Source organism: Coenobita brevimanus, chromosome 72 (assembly GCF_032717465.1).
Source record: "Coenobita brevimanus isolate Jiangsu-jjx chromosome 72, ASM3271746v2, whole genome shotgun sequence".
Taxonomy (NCBI): Eukaryota; Metazoa; Arthropoda; class Malacostraca; order Decapoda; family Coenobitidae; genus Coenobita; species Coenobita brevimanus.
Genome location: NC_137025.1, coordinates 5,548,739 through 5,568,072, shown reverse-complemented (window position 1 = coordinate 5,568,072; position 19,334 = coordinate 5,548,739). Strand labels below are relative to the sequence as shown.

General features: G+C 43.1%; 1 protein-coding gene across 1 annotated transcript in view; it reads right to left on the bottom strand.

Annotated features, from left to right (window-relative positions):
• Positions 1-458: 458 nt before the first annotated feature.
• The window catches only part of LOC145407150 (putative glutathione-specific gamma-glutamylcyclotransferase 2), a 44,535-nt gene continuing 25,659 nt past the window's right edge, over positions 459-19,334 (bottom strand). The window contains exons 3-4 of the mRNA XM_080278168.1: positions 2,830-3,070; positions 459-752 (exon numbers count right to left, since the gene is read on the bottom strand). Coding sequence (XP_080134294.1) covers positions 466-752; positions 2,830-3,070 — 528 coding nt within the window. The 3' untranslated portion in view covers positions 459-465. The remainder of the gene's footprint in view (positions 753-2,829; positions 3,071-19,334) is intronic.

Sequence of the window (19,334 nt, the reverse complement as noted above, 5' to 3'; positions counted from 1 at the left end):
CCAGGATGTAACAGCCATATGCTCAAATCTTTAGTATGATGGGGAAGACAGTACAAAATATTTTTAATGGTAATTTCTGAAACGTGATGAAGTTAAAATGTCCCTAACTTCACATAGTTAGTGTTCCCACTATGTAATGTCAGATGCAGGCTGGTCACATCAAACACCAAATGGCTCTCCATAAATGATACTCATACATTAGCAGCTTACTGTCCCCTTCATATTAAGGTTTAAGCACATGGTCACAAGTCCACCTGGCAGTATCACGGAGTTACAGCCTGAGGGTCTGGCTGCCTTGTCAGAACTTGCATACGCTCCTTGTTTCCAAGATCCAATTCATCAATACTTGCACACAAAATATGTCGTAAGATTTGATTACCTAACTAAAATTTGTCTACAACCGTCTCAGACAACACTGTGGTGCCAGACGATGCATTTTAACATAAAGTCTAGGAGACACTAATACTAAACATTGAGGCAACGGAGCTTTTTGGGCGGCAGCTTCGCAGAGTATTGAAAAGTGTCTCTCCTCTCCTCCTGCGGCTGGGCTTCCTGATTGTGGTGGTCAGGCTGGTTCTGGTGGCTGAGATGGTCCACTGGTGCCTCTCCCATCAGTGTACTTAAGCACAAATTATTCTCCTTTATCCGCATCCGCACCAAGGTCTCCAGTGTGGCCAGATGCTCGTCATAGCCCTCCGGAACATGCCGCCGCATGAACTCAGCCAGTCGCAGCACATACTCAACATTGTGTCCTGCACACCCACACACACTTGTCAGAATTACGTCACGAAGGATAAACTGACCCTAACCTCACCCATCCAAACTTAGTTCAACCACACATCCCACATATCTACTTAATCCCTTCAATCTCCAGGCAACTTTTTATTTCTGGCAACTGTGAGTTTTATTCTGCCAAGAAGAGACCCTGCAAACTGAAGGGGATGACCCAAATACAAATTTTTCCTAACCTGACATAGCCAAAGTTAACCTGGTTTTAATTTTGCCCTAACTAGTTCTAATACAGGGCCTCCCCTCTCTGCTAAATGAAGAAAATCCCTTTAAATTACTAGTCTGACCTCCAAAAGCAGTAGTATCTGTAAACCTGCCTATCTACTGCCAGACGCCTCAATCCCGTAAAGGGTGACCACAAACAAATTGTCTCCATGTCACTCTGTCCCCTGCCATTTCACTGCCCTCCCCCCAGCTCACACCCCCTCTCTCATATACCTCTCCACTCCTTCCCTCCACCTCATCCTCGGCCTTCCCTTTCCTCTCCCCAGTCCACCTCACTCACACTCTCCTCGTCAGTCTCTCGCTCTCCATCCTCTCCACATGGCCAAACCACCTCAATGTATTTCTCCTAATGCTTTCTATCACATCCACATCCACACCACAATGCTCCTTCACTTCCTCACTGTCAGTCTGTCTCTGCATGTAAATCCACATATTCCCCTCAAGTAACTCATTTCCATTGCTCTCACTCTTGACCTGTGTCCATTCAAAAAGGTCCAAGCTTCACTTCCATACGTTATAGATGGTTTCAAAATAGTAATCACTCTAATATCCGGACGCCCAATATCCGAACATCCCCACTATCCGGACATATGAATGTTTCATACTCTACTTTTTTCCATTCTATACTTACCTCATTTCACTCTTTAATGTCCTTTATTGGTGTGAATAGGGTGTTAGGAGCTATGCATGTGCAGTAGGAAGGTGTTTTTCTGAGTTAGGCTAGGTTAGGGTCCATAAATACCAGTCCAGGAGCCAGTCACCAGAAAGTTTATTATTGTATGAACCTACTTCTAAACCCTCATTTTATGTTTCTTTTGCATTTATATTAGTCATTTATGTGCCTTATTGGGGTGATTTGGGTCTTAAATAGGTGCTATGCATGTCCAGAGGGAGTTGTATAGGTGTTTCTCTGAGTTAGGGTCCATAAGTACAAGTCCATAAGCTGGGGCCCAATATCCGGACAGAACCAATATCCGGACCTACCTATGGCTCTATTACGTCGGATATTGGAGTGATTACTATCATGGAGCGACATCTGTACTTCCGTGCTCACTTCCCTATTTCTTATCACTCCTAAAAAAAAAAAAAAAAAAAAAAAAAAAAAAAAAAGGGCACCTTTCTTTCCTGCAGTACCCTTTCAAGCACTTCATCCAGTATGTAAATCTCCTTATAATTCCTGTTTACTATTCTCTTATCCAACACAGTCCCAGATAATCCATGCCAGTCGCAAATTTCTACAGATTCACACGAAACCCTATTAATTCTCCTCAATCCCAATCAGTTTCCAACATTATACCAGTCACAATAATGACCCGTTAAGTTCATATCAACAAAAAATACAAGGCTGATCAATCCCTACCCATTCCTAATCATTTCTTACCAACTCCCACCAATCCCAGTCAACCAAATCCTTATCAAATCATTCCAAAACTCTCCCCACACTCTACCCAATGTTTTTACTACTGCTAGTCAATTAAAACTCTACCTAATAATCCCCAGTACCTACCAGTGTCATTCCCAATCCTATCACACAATAAAAGCATTACCAAAATAATTCCCAATCCCTACAAATCAATCATAACTACCAAATCATTCTCAATCAGTTCTTCCCAAATCCCTACCAACCAACCCCTACCACTCCCAACCAAACAAATCCCAAACAAATTACATTTAATCGATTACAACACTACCAAATATGTTCCAACCCCATTCCTACCCTCGGAACCAATTACTAAAATCATCTCTATTTTTTTTTTTTTTTTTTACCAACTCCAAATCGTTTCAGTCATTCAACATCCAACTCTTCACACCCACCTGACGGGCCTGACGATTGCACAACCTGAGTGGCTATCTCGTGTAGTGGTGCCTGTCCCGCCCACTCTGCGGACGCGGGTGTAGCGAGGTAGAGGAGCACGGGGAACGGCGGGCGCGATGCATCTCTTGGGTAGAAGTTGGTGACGGTGGTGTTGTACCCTCCAAGACTCACCTCCCGTCGCTCCAGGTACCGTAGGGCGCATTCTCCCGTGATTTCATATGCTACGCCCCATGTCCACCCCTGCAGAAGAAAGAGAGAAAGAGGTTAAAAAGAGGTAGATGAAAGTGGTTGAAAGAGGGGAACGTGTGAAGATGTGGGGATGTGTGTATACAGTAACATTACAATTCCTTTCTCCAGTGATGTTATACGCTACATCGCACGACCAACCCTGCTGAAGAGACAGAAGCTAAGAGGATGAAGATGCGTCTCTCTCTCTCTCCCCCTCTCTCTCTCTCGCTGAGCTACGTGGGAGGCGCACTTTACTATCTTCCGATCTTTCTTGGCTTCCTCTTCCCCCCTCCCTCTCTCTCCTTCTCCCTTCCCTTTCTGCCCTCCCCTCTCTCTCCTCCCCCCATCGTCTCTTCTTCCTTTCTCCCCTTCTTACTCCCTCCCCCTCTCTCTCCTTTCCTCTCCTCCCGTTATCTACCTCCCCTTATTTACCTCTCTCACCTAAGGTATATGAGAGAGGGGGGTGTGAATTGGGAGCAGGGCAGTGAAATGGCGGGGGACAGGGCGACTTGGAGGCGATTTGTTTGTGGCCACCCCAAACGGGATTGAGGCGTCTGGCAATAGATAGATAGATAGAGACCTATATTACTTAGCCTTCTTACCTCACACCCTGCTTCCCTATCGCCTTCTCTCCCTCACATTCTTCTCTCTTCCCTAGCACTCCCCTCCCTCTTCCTCCTCCTCTCCAACTCTTCTCTCCCCTCTCCCATCCCTCACCCCCCTCTCCCTCCTTCCATCCCCCTCTCCCGTCTTCCTAATTTACCCCCCATAAGATCCTTACAGTAAATATCTCAGTTACAGTTTGCCCTATAATGACCTACACCCTTATTCACAAACATTCTTACGATCCTAAGCCCGAATTCATAAACGAACTTAAGATCAATTTTCTGTCGTAACTTAAGGTCAACTTTCTGTCGTAACTTAAGATCAATTTTCTGTAACTTAAGATCAATTTTCTGTCGTAACATAAGATCAATTTTCTGTCGTAGCTTAAGATCAATTTTCTGTCGTAACTTAAGATCAATTTTCTGTCGTAACATAAGATCAATTTTCTGTCGTAGCTTAAGATCAATTTTCTGTCGTAACATAAGATCAATTTTCTGTCGTAGCTTAAGATCAATTTTCTGTCGTAACTTAAGATCAATTTTCTTCCTTAAGAGTGTTTTGGCACGATGGACAACGAGAGGAGAAGGCAGTAGAGTCTTCCCCTGTCTCTTTCGCGTTCGTCCTGCAGAATCAAGTCCCAGTTACTACAAGAAATCGAGTGTGTGTGTGTGTGTGTGTGTGTGTGTGTGTGTGTGTGTGTGTGTGTGTGTGTGTGTGTGTGTGTGTGTGTGTGTGTGCTCTATTTCTTTTGTTTACATTTCATTCCGCCTCTCCATTCCTCCTCCTCCTCCTCTTCTTCTTTTCCCTACCTCATTTCTTCCCCCTCCTTATCAGTTTCTCCCTTCCTCCTCCCACTCTCCATTACCTTCAATTACCTCTCCTCTCCCTATCTTTCCTCCTCTCCATCCCTCTATCGTACTTTCCTTCACCTCATCATCTTCTCTCCCTTCCCTCCACTCCGTATCTCCCCTTTCTCCCCGTATTTGTTCTCCCCCCTTCCAGCCCATATCTTCCCTCTCTACCCCCCCCTCCTTCCCTCCCCATAAGCTGCCTCCCTCCCCCTTCCATATCTTCCTTCCCTCCCTCCCCCCTCCCATATCTTTCCTCCCTCCTTCCCTCCCCCCTCCCATATCTTTCCTCCCTCCTTCCCTCCCCCACCCATATCTTCCCTCCCTCCTTTCTTCCCCCACCCCATATCTTCTCTCCCCCCTCCCCCTTGCAATGTATCCCCTTAAGGGCTTCTTTGTACTTCTTCCCACGGCCTCCAACCCTCCTCCCCTTCCCTCCTTCTCTTCCTTCTCCGGGTTTCCCTCCCACAATACCTCCCTCCTCCCTATACATCATCATCATCATCACCAATATCATCAAAACTATCACCATCATCATCATCATCAAAACCATCATCACCATCAAAACCGTCATCATCATCATCCTCATCATCACCTTCATCCCAAGACTATACAGACAAAGGGGTGATGGGATTCAGAAATGGAAGAGAAAACAAAAGTAAGATCATCGCCATTATCACCATCACTGTCCTTCCCATTACAAAATAAATGGAGTGGTGGGATCGGGAAATAGGAAAATAGGAAGACATTTAATCAGAGAAAAACTAATATGATCACGATCCTATTATCACTTTTGTAAATGGGGTAGAATGGGTCTAGAAACATTAAAAGAAAAACAAAAAAACAAAAAAACGAATCTGTCATCATCATCATCATTACCATCACCACCATCACCATCATCAATCACCACCACCACCACCATTATCATCATCACCACCACCACTACTACCACCACCATCACCCTCTTCCTAGTATATAAAGATTAATGAGACGAACAAAAAAGAAAATGGAAAAACGCAAGAGCCGAAGAGCCATCACCACCATCACCTTACACCCAAATTCCCCCAATAATTCGGCCGACCAGGATCAAGAAACAGGAAAAAAAAGGAAATCACAAAGAAAACCATCATCATCAACGTGGACAGCAAAAATTGGCCACAACTCCAGGTAGTCATCATTCACACATTAATTAAATTTCTGGCTTACGGTCAGGAGGTAGGGGTCAGCGTAAATGGTTTTATGTAAATGAGATAGTCTACCCACACCACCACGCACGCTTCACTACTCTCGCAACTCCACATTCAACCTTCATTTTGTACACGCTACTCCCCTTTCTCTCCCGACTCTCCACTGCAAGGGAGGTAAGAAGCATGGAAGGAAGAAAGGACGGAAGCTGGTAGGAAGGAACTACGGAATAAAGAAATGGAAGAAAGGAAGAAACTATGGAAGAGAGAAAAGGAAGGAAGGAAGGAAGGAATAGTGAAAGAAGGAGGGAGGGAGAAAGGAATGATTTAATAAAGAAATTAGAAAAGGAAGGAAAGAAGGAACGATGGAAGACAGGAAGTAATGATGGAAGGAAGGCTGGAAGAAAGGAGGGAGGGAGGGAGGGAGGAAGGAGGGGACAATGGAAGAAAGGAGGGAGGAAGAAAAGAAGCTAAACAGGTAACATCAGTAGCGGTAGGTACAGTAGGTGGATAGGTGTGGAAGTAAGGTTTGTAAGTAGGTGGGTATAGGTGAGCGGCTCGGCAGGTGGGAAGGTAGGCAGGTAGGTAGGTAAATGGGCAGGTGAGAAGGTGGGTAGGTAAGTAGGTAGGTAGGCAGGTAAGTAAGCAGGCAGGTTGATGGACAGGTAAGCAAGTGAGAAGACAGGTTGGATTGCAGTCAGGCAGAAGAAAGTTAGGTAGTAAAGAGCAGGTCAGAAGGTGGGTAGGGAAGTAAGTGGGTAGGTAGATAGGTAAGCAGGTAGGTCGGTGGACAGGTAGCCTAAGCAGGTGAGAAGACAGGTTAGATTGCAGTCAGGTAGAAAAAGGATAGGTGGTACAGAAAAAGCAGGAGAACTATCAAGAAAGTGCCCAAAGAAAGTGGCCATACATCCAATACCATAACATATTCACGTCTGCGATACTTTTACCTTTTACGATACGAGCAAAACCATTTCATCCTATACCTCATCTCGTTAAGTCGCTTTTGTAACACCGAGTAGAGCATATTTCGTCGATTACCACGTTTCACCCCTCTCTCTCTCTCTCTCTCCATTACCCTTCCTTGCAACTCCATCCCCCCCTCCCTCCTTCTCTCCCTCTCTCTCTCCTGTATCACTTACCTCCTACTAAGGGTTTCTCTTCCTACCTCCCACCCTAACTCATAAAGGAGAAGAGATAGACAGGCCGATAGATGCAACGATAGAAATAGATAACCGGGAAGCTCCTAAGTAGATACACCACGATAGGGACATGATAGATAGATAAGATTGCCTGTTTAGATAGATGCAATGATGAAAGGTGAGGAGGGAAGGAGTAAAAGGGAGAGAAAAACTGAGAATGGTAGGAATAAGGAGATATAGATGAGATATAAAGGTGGATACGAACGTTAAACTAAAGAGAGAGAGAGAGAGAGAGAGAGAGAGAGAGAGAGAGAGAGAGAGAGAGAACAGGTGGACAGAAGACAATCAGCTGACAGGCTCGCTAACATGTAAACAACGCCTTCCGTTTTCTTTAAGCTGATAAAACGAGAGAGACACACACACACACACACACACACACACAGACAGACAGACACAGAGAGAGAGAGTTAACTTAAGAGAAAAATTTTATCGATAATCAGATAAATGAAACTAATCTTTCAAATTTGAGAGAGAGAGAGAGAGAGAGAGAGAGAGAGAGAGAGAGAGAGAGAGAGAAATAAAACACCCAGGCCCAAGAAGAAGCAACGTCAAACAAAAAACGGGAACATTAATCTTCCTCCCATCAACCTCCATTTTCTTTTTTCACCGATAACTTTTTTATTTCGCCTCTGATGCGAGAGGTGGTCATTTGCAGTAGCCTCGCGTGTTGGGCTTCCAGGGTGAAGATCGGCCAAGGACTGGGAGGGAGGGAGGAAGGGAGGGAGGAAAGGGGAGGGAGTGAGAAGGTGGAAGGGAGGGGAGAAAGAGAGAGGGTGGAAAGGATGGAAAAGAGAGAGAGAGAGGGGGGGGGGACGAATGGTGTGACAACGGGAGGGAAGACAGGAAAGTGAAAAAAAAAAAAAAACAGTTAAGGGGGAACCAGAGTTAAAAATGGAAAGAGAAGGAAAGGAGGAAGGAAACTGGGAGGTAGAAAAATAAACGAAGAAAATGGAAAACTGGAAGGAAGGGAGGCCTAAAAAAGAGAAGAGAAAACAAGAAATTAACAAAAAGACAAATGGAGTAGTGAAGGTACGATGAAGAAAATGGATAAAAATGTAAAATGGAAGATAATCTCAAGGGCATGAAGAAAGAGACAGGGATAAATGAGGGGGAGGGAAGGGAGAAGAGAAGGGAGGGAAGGAGGAGAGAAGGGAGGGAGGGAGGGAATGAGGAGAGAACGGAGGGAGGGAGGGAAAGAGGAGAGAAGGGAGGGACGGGGGGAAGAAGGAGAGAAGGAAGGGACGGAGGGAAGAAGGGATAAAAGGGAGGAAGAATGAGAGGGAAGGAGGAAGAAATGGGAGAAAGAATGAGAGAGGGAGGGAGAGAGGAAGGAAAGGAGGGAGGAAAGAGAGAAGGAGTGGGGAGTGGGAAGGAAGATCAGAAGGCAAGCGTAAGAGGGAGGGAGTAGGCACGATAAAGAGGTAATGAGAGGAGGGGAGAGGAGCGGGGAGAGAAGGAATGGTAGGATGGAAGCAGGAGGAAGAAGGCGATAAAAAAATGGAGAGGATAGTGGGAGGGAAGGAGGCGAAAAGAGGAACTGGAAAATGAGGGGAAGGAAGGACGTGATAAAGGAAGAAGAGGAAACGGAAAGGAAGGAGAGGAAGAAAGGGAAGACAGGGGACAAGGAAGACATGAGGAAACGGTAAGGCAAGAAGAGGAGGCGAAAAGAAAGAAAATTAAAAGGGAGTAGACAGGAAAGGGAGGGTGAACGGGGGAAAGGAGGGGGAAGAATTGAGGAGGGGAATGCAGGGGGAATGATAGGAAAGGGAAGAGGGGAATGCAGGAGGAAGGAAGTGGGGGTGAGGGGAGAAAACGGATGGGACAGGAGAAAGAGAAAGGAAGGAATTGGAAGACTAAAGTAAAAAGGAGAGGATGAAAGGACCGGAAACAGGGGAGAAAGAAAAGGAGGAAAGAATAAGAGAGGTGGAGAAAAGGAGAGGAAGAAAGGAAGAAAGTAGAGAGAGAAAATGTGTTTGCAGGAGAGTTGTGAAAAAAATAAAGAAAAGAGAGGGAAAAGATAAAAGCAAGAATGAGGAGGAAAAACGAGATGAAATAACTAAAAAAAAAAGAAATAGAGAGAGAGAGAGAGAGAGAGAGAGAGAGAGAGAGAGAATGAATAGGTAGTAGGCAAAACCCACTCTCATCCCCACCACCGCATGACAAAAAATATGCTTCTCAGAACTCTCTCTCTCTCTCTCTCTCTCGTGTGTGTGTGTGTGTGTGTGTGTGTGTGTGTGTGTGTGTGTGTGTGTGTGTGAGAGAGAGAGAGAGAGGATAACAGCTGGCACCCTGGACGGGGAGAAGCACACACCCCTAATAACAGGCCTACGAGAACAACTGAACATGAGCAACGGGAGAGAAGAACAGGTGAAGAAGAGAGTTGAATAGGTGAAGTGAACAAGAGATGAACAAGAAGAGAGCTGAACAGGTAAGAAGAGGGGAGGTGAAGAAGAGGTGAACAGGTGAATAAGAGATGAACACGCGAAGAAGAGAAGAACAGGTGAGAAGAGAAGAGGTGAAGATGAGACGAACAGGTGAAGCAGAGGTAAATATAGGTAAGGGGAGAACGAACACGAAATGAGAAGAGGTGAGGTGAGGAGGAGAAGAGAGAAAAGGACAGAAATGAAGAGATACACAGGTGAGAAGAGAAATAAGAAAAATGAGAAGAGGTGAGAAAAGGAGAGAAAAAAGAGAAATGAGTAAAAAATGAAAAGTTAAGAAGAGGTGAAAAGAGAAGAGGAGGAAGTAAGAAAAAAAGAGCACGTGAAAAGAGAAGAAAAGGTGTGAAGAGAACAGGTGTGAAGAGGAAAACAGGTGTGAAAAGGAGAAGAAGAGAAGGATGGGTGAGAGGAGAACATCTGAAAAAATGAAAACAGAGAACAAAAGAAGAACAACAGGTAAGAAGGGACCTGGTGAAAAGAAAACACATAAAAAAGGAAAGAAAAGGTGAGAAAGCAAGGTGAAAAAAACTGAGAAGCGAAAAAAGTGAGAGGAGAAATGGCAAAGACAAGAGGTAAGAATATATGAGAACAAATGATCAGAGGAGAACAGGTAGAACAGGTGAGAAGATAACAGGCATGAACATTATGGATGAACGAAGGTCAACAGGAGAGCAAATATGAAGAACCAGTTGACGTGAACAAAAAAATCAAATATAAATACTCAGAAAATACAAGGATAAGAATAAGCAAGGATAAGAAAACAAGGGAATAAATAAAATGTAAGCAGAAAAAAAAAATCACAGAACTAAACACGTAAAACAAATCAATAACCAAGAAAAAATACAAGTAACTAATTAACTTATCTAAACAGGTAAAAAAATCAATAGCCAAGAAAAATAACAATACAGGTAACTAACTAACCTGGTCCTGCATTTTCCAGGTATCGCAAAATAGACAACAATATTACAAAGATATATAAACCCACGTAAAGATGAGGTGAGGTAATAAAAAAATAAAGCTCAACACTAACAAACAAAAAGTAAATAAAAGGCAGTATGAATAAAAACAGCCAAACAATAACCCACAAACAACCACATAGAAAAAAATAAATAATAAAAGAAAATAACAACAATAAACAAGAGAATCAACAATATCATCGTAATGTCAACAAATGAAAGGCAAACAATACAATCAACGAAAATAAACCATAAACAAAAACAAGAATAACAATAAGCAAACCTAACTAAAGCAAACATCTTAAAGCAACCCAATCAATCAGTAAAAACACCAGTGGCAAAACAATCGACAGTCATCACAAAATCAGCCAAGAAAAACTCAAATCCCCACAAAATCAACCAAAAACCACAACACTTAAAACACACACACACACACACACACACACACACACGACCTTCCCACTGAGCTACCTACTGCTTACCAAACAAATAAACAAGGATTAAGCAAGGGAAGAAGGTTTAGCGTTAAGTAGATGTAAAAGCTAATGGGAAGGGATCAAGGTAAGGATCTTTGAACTTTTTTTTCCTTTTTCTTGAACTTTGGACGTTGGTCATTTTCTTTCGTACTGTGTGGCTTACGGGCTTGAGGGAGTGGAGGAAGGAAAGGGGGGAGATGGGAGGGGAGTGGAGGAGGGAAAGAGAAGGTAGGGAGGGGTAAGACACGAGAGGGAGGGGAAGAGGTAGCAGCAATCGGAGGGAGACAGGGATAAAAGAGGGTGGCAGGGGAGAGAAAAGAAGGGATATCAAGTAATAAGATAAGGAGGGAGAGGAATCGAGGGGAGAGAGAGAGAGAAGGAGTTACGGGAAGAGAAAAGAGGAGAGGAAACAAGGAAACACGAGGGAGAAGATGGAGAATATTAGGAAGAGAAAGGTATAGTAGAGGGGAAGGGAGACAGACAAGAAAGAAATGGGCAGTATGAGATAGGGAAGGGGAGAGGGAGACAAGGAGAGGGAGGAGAGACATTGAGGAGGGAGGGGAGGGGAGGGGAGGGGAGGGGGAGGGGGAGGGGAGAGACAGGAGGGAAGGTGGACATCCGGGGCTGTATACAGTGCGTCAGCCACCAGTTGCTATCCACATTCACCTACAGTACTGCCAGAACATTTTTTTTTTACAAATTTACAGAAAACTAAGATGATGATGATGATGGATATGATGAGGGTCAACCACTTAGAATTCAAGGCTACTACGATAACAGTGAGTACAGGAGGCCAGTCACACGTGTAGGCAGTATTTCATTTTATTTGATATTCCAGTCATCAAGATGCGGGAGTTTGTAGAGAAAAGTATCGTGTCGGGGGAAAATGGATCGTTACTAAGCAGGGACTGAAACGCCTACATCCATCGTCCAATCCAACCCTCACAGGATGCAGCATTAGCCAAATATGGACAGTTGAAATACAATACGATAAAAGCCACAAGTAGAGGAAAAACAAGTTACAGAAGAAAATGGCAGTATTTGCATAGACAGGTAAGCCTCAGGTAGACAGAACGTCAGGTGGCTGTGGCTCTGTCCGCAGCGGGGTTAGGCTTGTGGATGACGCGAGCGATGTGTAATGAGGAAATGAGCGTGAGGTGTAAGGCTACAAAGTGCTGGATGCAGTCCAGTCTTTTTCTTGTTCTTTTTTTTTTATCTTCTTCAGACGCCCCCAGGGATAGTAGAGGACAGGCCAGTGATGAAATAATGAAAGATTCTCCCAGCGCGCTTTTAGAACTCCAACCACTGCGTCATCCCTGCGCAAAACGGGTCCTGGGATGCGAGGGATTAGAGGCGGAAATCCTGTTGGTAGTTGCGCGCGGGTTGGGGTCCTTCGTCCTTCCCCGGGCAAGGAGTCGGTCTGCCACCTGTTCGATTTTCCCATAGTCTGCGGGGAGGCGCGCTGCGGTAATGAGGTAGGCAGGGGCAGGGCGGCGGGGAGGTGCGCACTACCAGGGGAAATGAGACAGAATGGGGGAAATGAGACGACGGAAGATAAATGACAAAAAGAAAGGAGGTGAACAAAATTTAATGAAACTGTGTGTATATTTTGAGTTAAGAGAATATGCATGTCAATTATGTATGGGGAAATGAGACACTGTGGGGGAATGAGACAAAGTGAGACAAAATGAGAGAAATTACAAAAAATAAGAGAGAGACAGACAAACAATTCATGATTTAGAACTGAGAGGATATAAACAGAACTGGGTAAAACTTTGTCGAAAAAAATAAAGCAATAAGAAGGTAATGAAAGAAACAGTAAAATATAAACAAATTATGTAAAAATGGGTGACTCAGAAAGCTCAAGTGACTATCCACATAACGAGAAAAAAAAGGGGTAAGAAAACAAAGGAAAATGGTAGTCTGGGGAAGAGCAGAATGAAAATATAAACTTGCAGAAGAGCAAACAAACCATAAAAAAACATTTGGCCGAGAAATGCTTTGGGGAGAAATTGAAGTACAAGTTAGAGAAGTAAAATACGGGACTGAGAACATTATGAACAAGTTAAAAATGTATGTAAAATCTCATATAATATTAATTTTAGAAGTAAGAATGACAAATTATTATTATTGAGAGGAGAGAGAGAGAGAGAGAGAGAGAGAGGGAGAGAAAGAGAGAGACCGTTTTATAAAAATACAATGAATCTCCAGTTAACAAGCCTGACAGGAAAATAACTACAGAAAATATACGTCGTTTTTTACTCCTACGTAAAAGAAAAAGAAAAAATTGAAAAGTTACAAAAAACAGCCTATACATGCATCTTCGAAACTCCCACACAGCTTCAAGTGAGAAAAATAGAGTTCAGTAAAAATCAGATATACGAAAAACAAAAAAAAACATGAAGATAGGCAAGCACTTTACATAAAAACACACAAATATTTTTTTTCCCTGGGACAAACATAATGACCAAACACATCAAACAGAACCACAAACAGTCTTTAAGTTCTTACAAAATCTTATATGAGAAACGAAGCAAAAAATAAATGTGATATGAAAGAAAGAAAGAAAGAAATGAGGAATGAAAGCAATAAAAATAATAATAATAATATAACGAGGAGAGTGCATGTGAGTGAGGTGGATGTGGGGAGAGGGAGGGGGAGGCCGAGGATGAGATGGAGGGATGGAGTGGAGAGGTATATGAGAGAGGGGGGGTGTGAGCTGGGAGCGGGGCAGTGGAATGGCGGGGGACAGGGCGTCGTGGAGGCGATATGTTTGTGGCCACCCCGTGCGGGATTGAGGCGTCTGGCAATAGATAGATAGATAGATATATAAAAGTGTTTTTAAAATATATTCACCCTTACTGCCGCCACGTACTGTACTGCATTGTGACTAAAACCAGACGATTTTATTCAACTGAGGGAAATCCTACCATAACAAAGGCTCTACATGATATATCGACTAACCTTTTCGCCTCTATACATGTACTAATTTCAACCCTCTCTCTCTCTCTGACCATTAATTCATTCCTGCTATCCCCAGGCGATTTTCTTCATCTTCGGAAGGACACGGGGTCACTCAAGGCCACAACCAATTCCCAGTCCCAAATCTCACGCCTTCAGCTGAGAAGAACCGTCTTGTGGTACCGGCAGCGTGAATGTAATACGAAATACGTCATCGGGCTGAAGGGGTGAATATTAAGCTTCTCATTACCAGGACGTATTTTCTGCTCCGGACGATTTTTTTTTTTTTTTTTTTTTTTTGGGGGGGGCACTTTTTTTTGGGGGGTTGCTGGACTTGTAATTGATTCCTCCACTACTTCCGCTTAACGACAGGAAATCATGAAGGAAAAAAATCGTCTGCCGGGAGCGTGATTAAAGTGAGGAGCGTCGTCGTGGTGAAGGGGTTAAGCTAGGATGTTAGGCAGAGAAAAAAAAGGACGGAAAATAAATGAAAAAATACAGGGAATAAGAAAAGAGAAAAATAACTGAAAAAAATAAAACAAGAAATAAATAAAACAAAAATTAGGGAATATGACATAAGAAAAAAAAAAATGAGGCAAATGAAAAAAAATCGTGCATGAAAAAAAAGGGGAAATGACACTCAAAAAAAACGAAAAAGGGAAGACGGAAAAAATGACAGGAAAAATGAATACAGATGGAAAAAAATGACAGGAAAAATGAATATAGATGGGAAAAAAATGACAGGAAAAATGACTATAGATGGAAAAAATGACAGGAAAATGAATATAGACGGAAAAATGACAGGAAAAATGAATACAGATGGAAAAAAATGACAGGAAAAATGAATATAGACGGAAAAATGACAGGAAAAATGAATATAAATGAAAAAATGACAGGAAAAATGAATATAGATGGAGAAAAATGACAGGAAAAATGAATATAGACGGAAAAATGACAAGAAAAATGAATATAGATGGAAAAAATGACAGGAAAAATGAATATAGATATAAAAAAAAAATGACAGGAGAAATGAATATAAATGGAAAAAAATGACAGGAAAAATTAATACAGATTGAAAAAAATGACAGGAAAAATGAATATAGATTAAAAAAATGACAGGAAAAATGAATATAGATAAAAAAAATGACAGGAAAAATGAAAATAAAGGAAAGACCAAGTATGAAAATTAGTAAGGGGGGAAAGGAAAAAAAGTAATTCTCTCTCCCTTACTGTAACAGATGATAAGTGAGAGAAAATGACAAAAGAGAGAGAGAGGGGGGGGTGATAATGAGAGGAGATAATGGAGGAGAAGAGAGGGGAGGAAAAAGTGGGAGGGAAGGAAAGGAATGGAAGAGGAGAGAGAGAGAGAGAGAGAGAGAGAGAGAGAGAGAGAGAGAGAAATACTTGAGAGGAGTAGCAGAAGGGAAGGAAGGTCAAGGAGAGGAATAATGAAGAAGGGGAGAATGAGAGAGAGAGAGAGAGAGAGAGAGAGAGAGAGAGAGAGAGAGAGAGAGAGAGAGAGAGAGTGAGTTAATGGAGGGAAAAGGGCAAACACAGATGGAAGGAAGAACAAGACGAGGAAAAAACAGAAGAGGGAGGAGGAATGCAGAGACAGAGATGAAGGAAGAGGTACTGCGAGGAGGAGGAGGAGGAGGAGGAGGGGAAGCATAGTGGGGAAAGTAGGGAGGAAGGCAGGAAGGAAAGATGAAAAGAAAGAAGACGAGAAGAGCAAAGAAGAAAGGAAAGACATAGGAACGTTTGGAACAGATGAGAAAAATGGGAGGGAGGAAAAAGACAAAAGAAGAGAGGAGAGAGAGGAGGAACGAAGGGAAGAGGGAAAGAGGAAGAGAAGGAAAGCAAGAAGAAAGAAAATGAAGACAGGAAAGTTGAAAGAAAAGAAGAAAAAATAAAGAAAAAGCGAGGGATAAGGTAAAAGGTGAAAAGGAAGAAGGAAGGGAAGAAGGAAGGTAAGCCGGAGAGAGAGTAAAGGCAAGGAAGAATTAAACAGTACAAAGGGAAGATATGAGAGAGAGAAAGGAAGCGGGAAGAGGAGGAAGAGGAGGGAAGAAAGGAAGGGGGAGGCGTGAGGGGGATGGGGGAAGAGGAGACAGGGGAAGGGAGGGGGGTACAGGAGAGGGGAGGTAGGGGGGGTGGTAAAAAAAGAAAGGAGGGGAGGGGGGAAGAAGAGAGGGGAGGTAGGGGAGGGGGGAAGAAGAGAGGGGAGGTAGGGGAGGGGGGAAGAAGAGAGGGGAGGTAGGGAAAGAGGGATTGGAGAAGGGAGGTACGGAGGAGGAAGGGAGAAGAGAAGGGAGGTAGGGAGGGATGGTGTGGAGGTATGGAGGCAACAGGTGGGTGCCAGACAAAAACAAGGCTGCAGGTAACTCAGTGGCCAGGGAGGTGTGGACACTAGAAGTCTCATTTATAAAGATTCTTAACCTATTTGCTGCATAAAAAATTCTTCATAACTAGTACCATAGACTGTTTTGCTTTCGTATTTATATCACAGTTCTCTCTCTCTCTTGGAATCTCCCTCCCTACTCAGATGAATAAAATCGTCTGGCGGTATGATTTAAAGCCTCCGTGAATCCATCCCAGAGCGCCAGAAGGTTTAATGGAGGTGTGTGTGTGTGTGTGTGTGTGTGTGTGTGTGTGTGTGTGTGTGTGTGTGTGTGTGTGTGTGTGTGTGTCTTTCAAACTCTCTTCTTGTTACCTGAAGACGATCTGACTATCCTTCACAGTCAACAGTAATTCAGGCTAAGAACTTCCTCCTCTTATCCACTTAAGATCCTTCCTAAGATCAATAAAGCTGACCTCAAGACATTTCTCTCACGCATATTCTTCAGGCACTACCACAAGATCATACGCCATCGTCCTGAAGGGGTTAAACTGTGGCAGGCTTCATAAAAGGAGAGAACACAATAAGGTCACTTCCTCCGGCTGCATCTCTCACGGTCGTCAGGTTCACAGTAAATCTTAGACAGACAGACAGACATGGAGACGGATTTTTATATATATTTTTTTTAGTAGAAATACTGGTACTGACAAATATACATACAGTTCATACAAAAAGACAGACGGACCGACTATACAGGGACACATAAAACACATACATAAGCTGTAAACACAAAACTATACATAACGGACGCACACAACAGTAAAACACACATTAATTCATCCATACACTTTCACACAGTCATCACCTCGCGCCCGCCAACACCATACACCCAGATGGGGGAGGGGGAGGGGGGATCCTAAATACACCCATATACACAAGCCATACCCAATGAGAGGGTGTATCGTTCTGGTCTTAGGAGGCTCATTGGGAACACTTACGTCACCCCAAACTTAGGATTATTTTAATTATTTATTCATAGCTCATAGGCAATTCTTTCTTTCTTTTGGTCACCCAAACCATTTTATTATCTTATGTTACTTTATTTTTCATTTATTTACAGCTCATGGGAAACTCTTCGAATTTACCCCAACAACGATTTTATTTATTTATTTATTTTTATTTACACTTTCACTATCAGACCTGAATAAAACCACCTCAAGTAAAAATAATAAAAACTCTTACTGAAGCACTTAACACACTTATATGCTACTTATATCCCTTTTAAGTACTGACAGAGTTTAAGTAAATAATAAACAAGATAATATTACTGTGTCAAATGAAGAATTAAATGTTGGCTCTTATATTTAGCCATTTACAGACAGCCGGATAAGCCAAATAGACATCAATATTCACGTGCAATCAACCACTAACAGACAGACATATAAACAAAGACACACAGACAGACATACAGACAAACAGACAGACAGACAGTTTCTAACCAATGGGGCACTAAGTAACTTCAAAGACCTCTATAATAACTGACCAATCACAGACAGACAGACAGAGGCAGACAGACATACGGAAAGACAGACAGACAGACAAACAGACTGCCGAAGAGGTGTTGTGACCCAGGCAGACAAGACAGCCAGGTAGACAGGGATGTGTGACGCGCCTCCAGCTGTCTCCCAGCCTCACCCAGGCCACAGGCTCTCTCTCTCTCTCTCTCTCTCTCACATTGATTTTTACTCGCGTCTCTCACCCCATTACTATAACATACTTTAATCTTCCCCGCAACTCTCTCTCTCTCTCTCTCTCTCTCTCTCTCTCTCTCTCTCTCTCTCTCATTCCTTTCCTTTGTTTCCCGTTCACTGTTGACAAGGGCCTGTTTACACTCCATTAACCACTCTCTCTTATCTTCACATTGTTGAGCTTTGTTTACCTCTCTCTCTCTCTCTCTCTCTCTCTCTCTCTCTCTCTCTCTCTCTCTCTCTGTTTACCCCTATATCAGTTCCGGGTCTTTTATTCCTTCAAAATATCCCAGTTTTATAATTACGGACAAACTTAAGTAAATCCTGTTGGTAAAATAACTAATAATAACTAATATATTTTTAACTTAGGTTCCCTCAGTAAATGGACTGATTTTTTATCACTAATTATGACCTTGATTAGACTGATTATCATTAACTGGAATGAGAGACTGACGTGGAGAGTGTACAGTATGTACGCGAGGCGGAGGGGGGAGAGGGAGGAGGAGATCGAGGATGAGATGGAAGAATGGAGTGGAGAGGTATATGAGAGATGAGGGTGTGAGATGGGAGGAGGGCAGCGAATGGCGGAGGAAAGGGCGACATGGGGGCGATTTGTTTGTGGCCATCCCTTCCAGAATTAAGGCGTCTGGTAACAGACAGACAGATCATTAACTGTCCTCGCTTAGAGGCCGCCTTCGGCCTCCGCTCGATGTCAAAGGCAAGAAATGAGTCATAACTCGGAAACCGATGGCAGATTGGATTGGAAACTGTTCTTCAAGTCAGAGCATTTTAACGGTATCTTGCTCTAACAAAAATTGCGCTGCGCTGCGCCGTTTTTGCTGTGTTACGGTAACAAACCAACCAACAAACATACAGAAATCGAATTATAATAGATATATCACCAACTTGAATTCCTTCAATCCAATGACGCTGTTTTAATTCTTATTCTTGTTATCCAAGCGATTTTACTCAGCTCATGGGGGGGAGGGGGTTAGTCTGGAACTGCAGGAGTTAGATACAGGCTCCATTAACCCCTCCAGTACAAGTGATCCTTCCTGACGCCATATAAATCGTCTGGCGTCTGCTGGAATAAACAAAACTATGCTCTTTTCACTTCATCGTGGTGTAAAAATATCTCCAGCTTGACTTTCGAGCTGTAAGGAAGAGATTTACAATGGAATACGGTGCCAGTCACGAACAAGTGCTGTGGAAAGGATATCGTGCCGCCGTATTGTCATATTCTGGTCCTGAGCTACGGGAAAGGACGATTTGCTCTACCAAGTTAAAGTGGATGGATTATATTTACGTCACCGAGCTGTCAAAATCACCACTAACACAACCATCACTACTTCCATCACCACTACCACTATATGCACAAAACTATCATTACTGTTATCACTACCACCACCTCCATCACCACCACCTACCATCACTCTTGCCACCATCACCACCACTATCACAACCATTGCTGCAATACCAACATCACTACCACCACCACCATCAATACTAACATTTCCGCCAC